The sequence below is a fragment of the Anthonomus grandis genome, chromosome 4 (assembly GCF_022605725.1).
Source record: "Anthonomus grandis grandis chromosome 4, icAntGran1.3, whole genome shotgun sequence".
NCBI lineage: Eukaryota > Metazoa > Arthropoda > Insecta > Coleoptera > Curculionidae > Anthonomus > Anthonomus grandis.
This window is the reverse complement of record NC_065549.1, coordinates 31,492,306-31,504,499: the sequence shown is the minus strand read 5'-3', so window position 1 is coordinate 31,504,499 and position 12,194 is coordinate 31,492,306. Positions and strand designations below refer to the sequence as shown.

Genomic DNA, 12,194 nt, shown 5'->3' with positions numbered 1-12,194 from the left:
GCCAAGCTTTCATAGAAGGCCTGTCTACGGGTATTAAAGTACCTTCGGGAAAAGGAAAAAGACTTATAATCACACATATTGGAAGCGAAGAGGGATTTTTAAAAGAAGGTCTGCTAACCTTTGAGTCGACTCGCACAGGAGATTACCATGAAGACATGAACTCAGACGTTTTCGAGGACTATTTTGGTGAAATGATAAAATTTCTTCCGGCTAATTCGGTGGTGGTTATGGATAACACAAGCTATCATTCACGGCGAATAGAGAAGACGCCAACTTCAAGTTGGAGAAAGCAAGAAATTATCGATTGGCTGACTGCAAAAGGTATTGCGTTTGAAGCAAATTTGATAAAAAAAGAACTGCTGGCAATAGCAAACTTACACAAAACTCGTTTCATGAAATACGCCGTGGAAGATATAGCCGAAAAATATAATATAACTGTACTGCACTTACCGCCATATCATTGCGAACTAAATCCTATAGAACTGATATGGGCGCAGGTAAAAGGATTTGTAGCAAGACAAAACACGACTTTTAAAATGAAAGATGTTAAGCTACTGTTTGATCAAGCCATTACGGAAGCGACACCAGAGAATTGGCGAAAAGCAGTCCAGCATGTAATTAAGCAAGAGGACAAAATGTGGGATCTTGACAACCTCATCGATCAGACAGTCGATCCTTTAATTATAATGTCAAGAGGTGATGACAGTTCGTCAGATGACGAAGAAGACTACAATCTATTATAATTTAAAATTGTTATACACTGTTCAAAAAGTGCCAGATCCAAAAGTGACATTTTCAACTGTTTTACTCTACATATTATGTTCAATAAATTTGTGAAAAAAATATATTATTCCATTTAAACAAAAGTAACTTTCTAAAATAAAATAGCATTTAAGTACATTAATTATAAGGTAAAAAACAAGTCCCAGTTGCACGCCTTTGGCGAACCGTTTTCAATGTTTATCAGTGGGTAACAATGGGCAAAACTCATAAATTGACCCAAAACCGGGTGGCACTACCTGCAATCAACGAAAAGAAAGAATTTTACATTGAAACTAATACCCAACTAAGGTAGTGGCATAAAATATTGGTGGATCACCAGGTACCACTTTTGCATACCTAATGAGGTTTTATTGCTCTACACACTACTGAAATAGAGTATAGTTGTAAAATTTTAATTGTTCATTACACCAGCAATATATTACTTATTATAATATTTATTTATAGACATTTCACTAAGAAATTTGTAAGGACTGGAGAATATAAACAAAAATGTATACATAACACAGTTGGCCGTCTACTTAGAAACGACTAAAATAAACGCGCGCAGTTCATCGTATCCATTTTGTCGATCTTATTGTTCATGTAGCTTTGTCTTTGTGTCTTCCACAGTTTAAAATGTAATGTAATTGTACATGTAAAATACTTTTTACGCTAAGGGAAAGAGGTTGGACTTATGGTAAAATAGCTGACCACCTAAAATGTTCGAAAAACTGGTTTTATATGCACTCAAATACATAAAAGAACATGAAACGTACGAGAATATTCCACGCAAGAGAAGATCTAAAAAAAAACCTTTTTGTCAGATAGTGTATGTGAAGACTAAAGAATCCACTATTTATTCACACTGTTTCTAATTAGTTGGCCACCACTGTACATCCTGTAATAATAAATTTATTTTGAGGACTTACTTGTATTTTTTGTCGTTGGATAAAGTATTGACTAAAACCACTTTCTGCTTATCCTTCGTACCTATGATATCACAAATTAGCTCCTTTTTGCGTTTGTGGATGTCAAAATCTACTTGGTTACTCTGAATGAGAAATAGTGAAAATTAAAATAATGGTAATATTGATAACCCTACATTAACTTATTTCTATCAAATGCTGCTATAAAATTATTGCTGAAAAATTTACGTGTATTTACAAGTCACGTTTTCAATAATGCAGGATGTGGCGCTTTCGTATTTTTTTTATATGGGTTAGTAGCGATTTGTACTACTTGGCCCGGTATGTATTTTCGAATAATTTACCCCTCGATAAATGAAAAACTGAATTTCCCTAGAAAGAAATAGAAATCCTAAAGAACAAACATTTTTTATTTAGACCGTATTCAAAAATAAAAAAAGTCATACACGTTGAGGCACAAACACACCTCAAAATGTCGCTTACAGCGCCCTCTTTTTAACACAAAAATTAGCATTGAATTCGAATTTACATTAATTAACATTTAATAAATTTTAAAACCTTTATTTAAAGGAGGTTATTCTAACTGACTTCTCCAATTTTTACCAACGAGTATCTGAATAAACGCTTCAAAGAAACTTTTAATTACGTCCGGTATACCTCAATTATCTGTTCTTGTGACTTTGTGACTTGTTTTTTTTGTATATCTTTGGATTAATTAAAATATAGATATGACTCAACGATTCCACTATTTTTAATCGATAAAAGTTTTTTGGAACTTTAGACTAGAGTGCAAAACGTTGTCTAAAATACAGGGTGTCCATTTATAAACTGACACATTTTAACTGCTTATAAGTGTTGCCAAGTTTAAAAATTTACCTGAAATAGGAGGGAAAAAATTGATGATTTTTAAAGGCCGATTTCTCAAAAATTTTAAATGTAACACCCTGTACTTTTTAATTTCACATGAAAGCTTGTTAAATCCCCTTTCCGAAAATGTATAAATTGTCTTAAATTCATTATTTTTTTTTACAGAGCCAATTTTAGTAAATGACACCTTTTTGAAAATTTTCCTAGAATACATATTCGGTGACTGATGAACATTTTCTGGTAATTGCCTATGTATCGCTTTACGGCCATTTCAAGCGATTTGGATTTTTTTATAAAATACGAAAATGCATTAAAGTATATTTTTAAACCATATATTTATTGAATGTCATTTAATTGTCATAGAAACTTATAAAAATATATAAAAAATAACATCCGAAAAAAATGGGACACTCATTACTTTCAGGTTTGTATTAACAGGCTGTTTTAGGAAAAAATAGTTAACTTTGTATAGTCGGCGATGGATTAAAACAAGTGATACATTGAGACGCTGTCATGGCAGGGTAAATGTCAGTGGTTTCAAGTTTTTTGTGATGAATATTAATTTCGTAATCAAAGTAAGTAGATATATTTTTTCATTTAGTGTAATATTAAGGGTTTTTTGTCCTGTCCACAACCATATTCTTAGAAAAGTAGGCATATCCCACTAAATAATAAAAAGTTTGAACTTTCAATTTTATTTTTTCTTGACTTGCATATTATAGTAAAAGATTTTTTTTGTATCATGTTACTATTTTGCAAGAAAATTTTATAAATAAATTGTCCCGTCCGCAACCCATACATTAAAAAATATATAAAAATAAGATCCTATTAATATATATATCGAAAATATTTAATTTTTAATGCAAAACGGGCTGTAAAGTACTTATTTTAAGTAAGTTTTTTTATTTTTGGCGATCTATATGTATATTGCAACCGATTCGCTGAGGGCTGATACTCCACGAAGCCAAAAAAAAAACATTTTTTTTAAATGAAATTTATTATTATTTAATTTTAAGATAATTTTTCTTGGTCAATCTTATCCAAACTTATGAGTCCATATTTTTTTACAGAAAATATGGCACCTAAGACAAATAAAGAAAAAACAATAGATTTTAGAAGAAAGCTCGAAGAGAATGTTGAGAAGCATATGCGTTTTAAAGAGAAGGATGCCAAAAGAAAAAGAGACAGCAGAAGAGATTGATTCAGGAAGGTTTTTTTACGAAAGATATGATAAATGCAAAGAAAAGACAGGAAACATTAAGAACACGGTTGTATCGTCAGAGAAAAAGGAAAGAGTTGCAAGTTGAGAAAATCCAATCATCAGATAATATCAGCTCATTTAAAACGCCACAATCGATGGGAAAGGTGATAAGAAAATTAAGTCTGTATTGCCGAAGTGTGCTGAGCAAAAAAAGGAGGTTTTAAAGAAATTTTTTTATGCCGAGTTTCCAAAAGAAACAAGTTTAGTCTGTGCAGAAAAAGTAACACCTTGGAACAAATTGGAAAGCCAACTTAAGGAAAGTGTTAAACGGTTTTACACCAGGGATATGATAAGTAGACAGGCGCCAGGGAAAAGAGACGTTATCGCTTTAAAAAATGAATCAGGATTCAAAGAAAAAAAGCAAAAGCGGCACATGACTGTTACTGTAAAGGAAGCTTATCAGTTGTTTATACATGAAATTCCCGAATTAGATGTTAAACTAACAAAATTTTACGAATATCGACCCAAACATGTCTTGCTAAGTTCCCAAATGCCTCACGACGTTTGCGTTTGCAAGTACCATGCGAACTTTAATTTTTTGGTTGAGGCTAATTGCAAAAATACATGAATTTCCAAAATCTTCCAAGTAATTACTTTCAGCCATATGTTGCGATACAGATAATTTCGACTGTATGAATAATTTATGCCCAAACTGTGATACCGATATTGAATTTGCTTTGGTGCCTTTAAATACTGATTTGGAGACCGAAATAAAATAGAAAAGGTGGCAAGTCAATCTTCATAAACCCCAAGTATTAGAAGTATCTGGTACTTTAAAAGTTGCTTTGGATCAACTGCAAGAATCTAAGGAGAAATTTAAAGTTCATTGCTTTGTAAAAACCACACAAGAACGCAATTTTAAGAAAGAAAAAAATAATATAAATGAAGAAAAAGTTGTCCTGCAAATAGACTTCGCAGAAAATTACTCATGTATAAGTCAGGATGAGATACAAAGTGCGCACTGGAGCCACAGACAGGTCACAATATTTACGGCAGTAGCCTAGACTAAAAATACCCATCATTCGTGTGCTATCATCAGTGATAAGTTATCACATGATTAGTTTGCAGTCTGGCCATTTCTAAAAGAAAAGGTTCATTGGTTAAGAAATGCCTATAGTACTTTGAGAACTGTATCGATATTTTCGAATTTATGTAGATTTCGAAGAAGATTTCGATATATCTGGCTTTTGGAATTTCTTTGCCACTTCTCACGGGAAGGGGGCTGTAGACGGAGTAGGAGGGAAGCTTAAAAGAGTAGCCTGGGAAATGGTGAAAAGTAGAAAACTACTTATTAATAATTCAAAAGACATTTTTAATGCACTTAATGATAAAACCAATATAAATCTTATCTACGTTTCAAGCCAAAAGATTCAGGATAACAAAAACATGTTAACCGCTCGATGGGAAAGTGTCCTGCCCATTGCAGGGCTCCAATCATGCCACTTTTTTAGGCCTCTGTCCGAAAAAATATTGGAAATTGGTCAGACCCGTCCACAACCAATAAATATCATTTTTTAGTTACGAATTCTTAAAGAAAAATTCTTTCTTAATCATTTAATGTGATTTACTAGTATTTTGTTGAAAATTAAAAACTATATAAGTTTATAGATTATATTTATATCTCTTTAATATAGGTACTTTTCTAGGGTAATATGTATAATGTAGGTATAATTCCAAATTTTTAACTAACAATATGAGTTTATTTTTGGACCTTTAATTATTGAAGTATGGTTTTTCTTTTCCTTTTTTTTTTACAATGAGTAGGATATGCTTTTGTTTAAATTTGTTTTTCTTTTTATTGAGTTTTTATTGTGTGTACATGGCTATTTAATCACGAGTTTCTTTGTTCTTTTGCTTCAAGAATCCAGTAATTAACTCGTAATGATTGGTTTCTCCTAGAGACTTTATCACCTTATATAGATATTTATTCATAATGTTCATATAGTGATTCTTTAGTTTAAACTAGCCTTTATATAAAAACAATTAACGATTAATTAATGTTTATTTCAATTCTTTGGGGCAGTTAAATAAATAATAGAGGTTTATTATGTTTGGCTGCTTAAAAAAATACGTGTTTTGTTGCTTTCTTTTTTCTGTAACTTATATATTAGGTATATTTTTGTTAGAATATTTAAGATTTAATTTTTTTTTTCTTAAAGATGACAAATTTTTTGGAATTTAGTGATGAGGTTGAGGAGGGTAGCAGGTTGGATGTAGTGTTGGCGGATGACATGGGACGGGCTGGCGAAGTTTTTGGTGATAGTGGTGGGCTTAATATTATACATTTTAATATCAGAAGCTTACAAAAGAATTTTGATGAATTGATAATTTATTTGAATGAATTGGATATCACAAAAATCGATATTGTAGTGTTGTCAGAAACATTTACAATTAGCAATGTTGACACATTCAGGCTTGCTGGTTTTGATATTTTTTATAATAACTCTTTCTTTAATAAAAATGACGGTGTTGTAATGTATATAAAAAATAATTTGCATGCAATATCTCAAATAATAAAACTAACTGAAACTAATCTCTTGCATTGTACTATGAAAATAAACGATATTTCTTTGGGTATTACCGGTGTATACAGACCACCTTCTACAAATTTAAACTTATTTTTAAACGATCTGGAAACACAAGGATTTATAGGAAAGCAAAATATGTGCAATATATTTATTGGGGATATTAACATTAATATTTTGGAGGAAACTGATATGAATGTAACTAAGTATTTAAGTGTTATGTCGCAAAATGGATATATGTCGTGCATAAATCAAGCAACAAGAGAAACCCACAATTCTAAAACAGCACTCGATCATATATTTTTAAAAATAGATCAGTTTGATTTAAGAAAAAACTCTATCTTACCATTAATCTTTAAAACTAATCTAACTGACCATTATCCTATTGGGCTATCTATTAAAAATGTAACAAAAAATGTTGCCCAGTTTAATAGCATGCAACGGAAAGCAAGTATAAATTACACAAATTTAGAAAATGATCTGGCTAAAGAAATATGGGAGTGTTTACAAACAACAATATAGAAGAGTCATATACCTGTTTTAAAAATAAAATTTTATATTTTCTAAGGAAACACACGTATATTATAACACTAAATAGTAAAACAAGAAAACGTAAGCCTTGGGTAACCCAGGGTATTATTAATTCTATAAAACAGAGAGATAGCATGAAAAAATCTTTAAACATGAACCATAATATTGCCGATGAAATAAAATATAAAAAATTTAGGAATAATTTAACTAAGGTAATGAAATTGGCAAAAAATAATTATTATAAGCTAAAAATAGATGAATCCAAAAATGACTACAAAAAAACATGGAAATTTATTAATGAGATTACCAACCATCAAAAAAAAGCGCCTCAAAATAATTTTAAAATAAAAGTAAATAATGACATAATAACAGATGAAGTAACAATTAGTAATACCTTTAATGAGTTTTTTACAAATGTAGGTTCAAAAATTCAAAAAAATATCAATAAAAATTCATCGAGTTTTAAAGAAAAAATTAAAATTAATCCTAACTCCATGTTTCTTTTTCCAGTTAATACAAATGAACTTATAATGCACATTAAAACATTAAAAAATAACTCAGCACCAGGGGAAGATAAAATTTCAACTAATTTAATTAAAAGAATACATGTGCATATTTTAAAACCTTTAGTTTACTTAATAAATTTGTCATTTTCAACGTTTAACTTACCCTCTGATTGGAAAGTCTCTCTGGTATCTCCTATATTTAAATCAGATAATCGTGATGAAACTACTAATTATAGACCCATTTCTCTCATAAATAACTTTGCTAAGATATTTGAAAAATGTTTAAAGTCAAGAATAATGAATTTCCTGGAAAAGAATAATCTTTTATATCAAAAGCAATATGGTTTTCGAGATAAAAAAAATACGGAGAAAGCCGTATTTGATTTAGTTAATAATATTAACATTAATCTACAAAACAGAAAAAAAAGTTTAGCAGTTTTTATGGATCTTTCGAAAGCCTTCGATACCGTTTCACATGAAATTCTCTTTAACCGTTTAGAAAAAATTGGTATTCGAAACGGGCCTCTTAACTTATTAAAAAATTATTTATCAGATAGAAAACAATTTGTTAAGATTAATAACACAATGAGCCCTCCTAAATACATTAAAACCGGAGTTCCACAAGGGACAGTGCTGGGACCAGTACTCTTCCTTGTGTATATTAATAGTATAGGAAGCTTATTGGACGACTGCGAAGTTATTTCGTACGCAGATGATACTGCATTATTGTTTTCTGATAATTCTTGGAAGAGAGTCTTTAAAAAAGCCGAAATTGGCCTTAGTAAAATGTATGAGTGGCTCAACAATAGTCTTTTAAGTTTAAACTTTAATAAAACTTATTATATGAGTTTTTCCGCAACGTCAGTAGATCAACCACCGCCCACAGAGATTGTTATTCATAATAATGACTGCTTATCGCATAATGATGCATGTAATTGTATCAAAATAAAAAAAGTTGAAAAAATCAAATATCTGGGGGTTATACTGGATCAGTATCTTAAATGGGAGGAACATATTGCATTCGTTAATAAAAAAATTAGGAATATTTTCTATAAATTGTATCAGGTACGTCAAATCCTAAATGTAAAAATGTTAAAAACTTTATATAACGCACTAATAGAATCCAATTTAAGGTACTGTATTATTATATGGGGTTGCGCGTATAACAATACTATAAAGAAGTTGTTAATCACTCAGAATTCTGCACTAAAAATAATATTTAAAAGACCATATAGATTTTCAACTGGTGAACTATATAATAATCTAAATTTACTAAGTGTCAGAAATATTTATATCCATTCCACTTTAAACTATGTCCATACTACATTATCACCAATTAATAGTGATTCTATCAACTATCTCACAAGAGCAACAAAAGAGATAAATATGTTTATTCCATTTAAACGTACAAATGTGACCCAAAGATTTGTAACCTATTATGGACCAGTTCTTTTTAACACACTGCCTGCTGAATTGAAAAAATATTATAATTATCCAAAAATTTTCAAAGCCAAGACCAAACAATTTTTATTGAAAAATCAAACATTTTTTGAAACGTTGTTCTGAGTTTGTGGATACTGGGTTATTTTAGTGCATGTTAGTCGTAATTTTTACTACCTTTTTGTTCTCTCGCCTGTTTTCCGCCTGCATAGCGGCCGGGCTGTTGCCGTTCTTAACCTCTTAATATCTGTGCCATTTTTGGAAGAGGAAATCTGCACACAAGGTACGTCATTAGATGGCCTTAGGCCGATTCCTCTTCTTGGATTTCTACATTAGGTATGTAGGTATTTAACGTTATTTTTCTTCTCTCATGAAATAGGGTTGTTATCTATTTTTATTTGTACCTGTTTACCTATGTAACAATAACACTTTTGTATATAACTTTACGTAATATATTTGAATTTGAATTTGATATCTTTTTTCTTAAAACAACCATTTCAGAAATTTTGGTTGTTTTTTTATGCAACATAAATGATACGGAATTTTCCGATCCCGTCCACAACCGTCGTTTATTGCTATTATCTCTACTATAAAAACATGTTGCTTGCATTTATATTTTTTAAAATATTGTCTAATTAATAAAGAATATATTTGCTAATTTTGGTGAAGAAATATTACCTAACAAATTGGCAACATTTTTTTTCGCATATCCTATTTTGTGATTTGTCCCGTCCACATGCTTGAAATGGCCGTTTAGCATGATCATAATTAAATAAATTGCGCTATTGCCATGTCTATAAAAAGTATTTATTCTATGTATTAAATTACAATTATCTACAACATTTTTAACAACAAACAATTGATGAAATGAATTTTAATTTATAACTAATAAATTAGCTGCTGAATATGATCCCCATTTTGCTCGGAACACAAATGTAGACGGAGAAATAAGTTGCCGAAGGCGTTTTGTAGCATTCGCGGTGTAATTTGGTTGAAAACGTTTACTATGTTGTTGCGCAGTTCATCCAAATTTCTTGGGGTTGGATTGTAGCAACGGTCTTTTACATATTCCCATATACAAAAATCTGGAATGGTTAGATCGGAAGAACAAGGTGCCCACTCGATTGGACCTGCTCGCCCTATCCATCTGTTTCCGAAAGTAATATCTAAGGAATCCCTTGCGACCCTGGAGAAGTGTGGTGGTGCACCGTCTTGTTGGAAGTAGACCGTGTCTAAAATTCCATCCTGCTGAAGTTGAGGATAAAAAAATGTTTCCAACATATCGGTGTAATTGTTTCCATTCACTGTTGTTTCTTGAAAAAAAAATTGCCCATAAATTTTAGATTTCGATACTGCACACCAAACGTTCAGCTTAGGAGAATCTCTTTCAAATTCGTTATACACTCGAGGATTTTCATCTCCCCAAATTCGGCAGTTATGCTTATTTACTCGACCACTGATGTGAAATGTTGCCTCATCAGACATTATTAAATTGGTATCCGGCTCATTTCTAAAAAGATCTAGTAGTGTTTCGCACATTAAAAATCTTTTTTCAAGGGCGCGATTTTCAATTTTTTGGAAAGTTTGAATTTTGTAGGGTTTAAACTTATTATTAAATTATTTTTAGAATTTTATGTACTTTACTTTTTGACATATTTGCCGTTTGAGCTATTTTCCTAATAGATATTTGGTTATTGTTTAAGGACAACACTTCTTTTACCAGCAAAATATCATCCAACAGATTATCTTGTGCATTTAGGTTTGTTCTAACTTTTCTTTTAACTGTTCCCTCCTGGGAAAATTGGCGTACCCAATGAAGTATAGAATTGCGTGAAGGTGGAGCCCTTTCAAAAATCATCCTAAATCTTCTTCTCTTCTGCGTAACTGATTTGCATTCACTAAATAATAACACGCAACGTGCCTTTTCCCGGGTGGTAAACATATTTAAACCTTTCAAAATCTTTAAAAAATTCAAAAATACATATAGAAATCAAATTATTGGGACTGCCCAACGAATGACGTTAAAAAGATTTGACAGTAGTTGAAGCCCACAAAAGAAATTGTGCAACTCAGCCTTCTTGACAAGCTAAAATTGTTATTGTTGACACTTGATACCGAGAATGTTATTTAATAGGTATTTATTATAGGAAAATTTTCAACAAGGTGTCATTTACTAAAATTGGCTCTGTAAAAAAAAATAATAAATTTAAGACCATTTATACATTTTCGGAAAGGGGATTTAACAGGCTTTCTTAGCTGATAATTGATAATAATAAATAAACATGAAGTCTTGGTTCCAATAAAGTTATAATAAAAATAAAATTTAATACAGGCATTAAAATTATGTAAATTAAATCAGACCGAAAATGTGTACTATAAGTACAAGACATACACTCAATGTGTCTCTCAGTGGAACTTTACTTACGTTAACTGGAATAATGATAATAATGGAAATGGATGACATTATGTAAAAACAATAGTTGATCTAAAATTACTTACCGGTTTATGGACAGCTATACAACATTCAGCAATACGGAGCCACAGCCTGGAATTCCTGTGGTATCTCCTCACGCAAATTATTAAACAATCGAACGCTTGAGCTGCCCTACCGGCGGTCAAGAGAGCCACGCCTAGATTATACATTAACTCGTGGTATTTAGAACCACCACAGATATAAAGCTGCTTATCATCTAAAAAGTTTTAAGAGGGGTGAGTGATAAATAAAAACTAACTTTCAAAAGCGCGATGCGGAACGGCAATATTTCGAAGCTAGGTCCTGGAGTATTCAAGTAATAATGGTAAGTTAATGGTAAAATTACATACCTATACTAAAAGAATATTAAACAAACCATAATGTTGCTTAAAAGATCATATGCAATGTTTCCATGAATAACCTAGTTAAACCAGGCAATATTCAGCTGAATGAGTAAGGTGGCGAATGTGTTAATTAAGTTTGTATAGGAACATTTTTTTAATAACGCCAACCTTTTAGGTGATGTACGCTTAATATCATTTAGTCGAATGAGAATATTACAATCAGTATCACCTGTAATAGTATTGCATACTATTACAATCCATCATCCTCAGTTTTACTATATCTAAAAGTACGTAATCTTTGGGAGTTTCAAAAATGCTGCAAATAATTTAAAATGCTTGTTCAAAAACTGGAAGACAACGTTAAACCGTGTATCAGAGGAATTTGTGCAAGGCGTAGTGTTTTCACTCCCTTTGCTGATACAAACGCTTCCCTTTTATATTATACAAAATTAATCGGTTGGTGATAAACGCGAAAGCTCATATACAGGGTGTCCCATTAATAATGGTAAATATTTTAATAGCAGATTCCTCTCATAAAAATAATGAGGTTAGGTTAAAT

The 12,194-nt window shown here is 31.1% G+C and overlaps 1 protein-coding gene across 2 annotated transcripts in view; it reads right to left on the bottom strand.

Annotated features, from left to right (window-relative positions):
* Nucleotides 1–12,194, bottom strand: part of LOC126735318 (CCR4-NOT transcription complex subunit 10) — a 68,324-nt gene that overhangs the window by 25,798 nt on the left and 30,332 nt on the right. For both annotated transcript variants that reach the window (XM_050439273.1, XM_050439272.1), the window contains 2 exons: nucleotides 11,318–11,508; nucleotides 1,692–1,813 (listed from right to left, as the gene is read on the bottom strand). In XM_050439273.1, coding sequence (XP_050295230.1) covers nucleotides 1,692–1,813; nucleotides 11,318–11,508 — 313 coding nt within the window. The remainder of the gene's footprint in view (nucleotides 1–1,691; nucleotides 1,814–11,317; nucleotides 11,509–12,194) is intronic.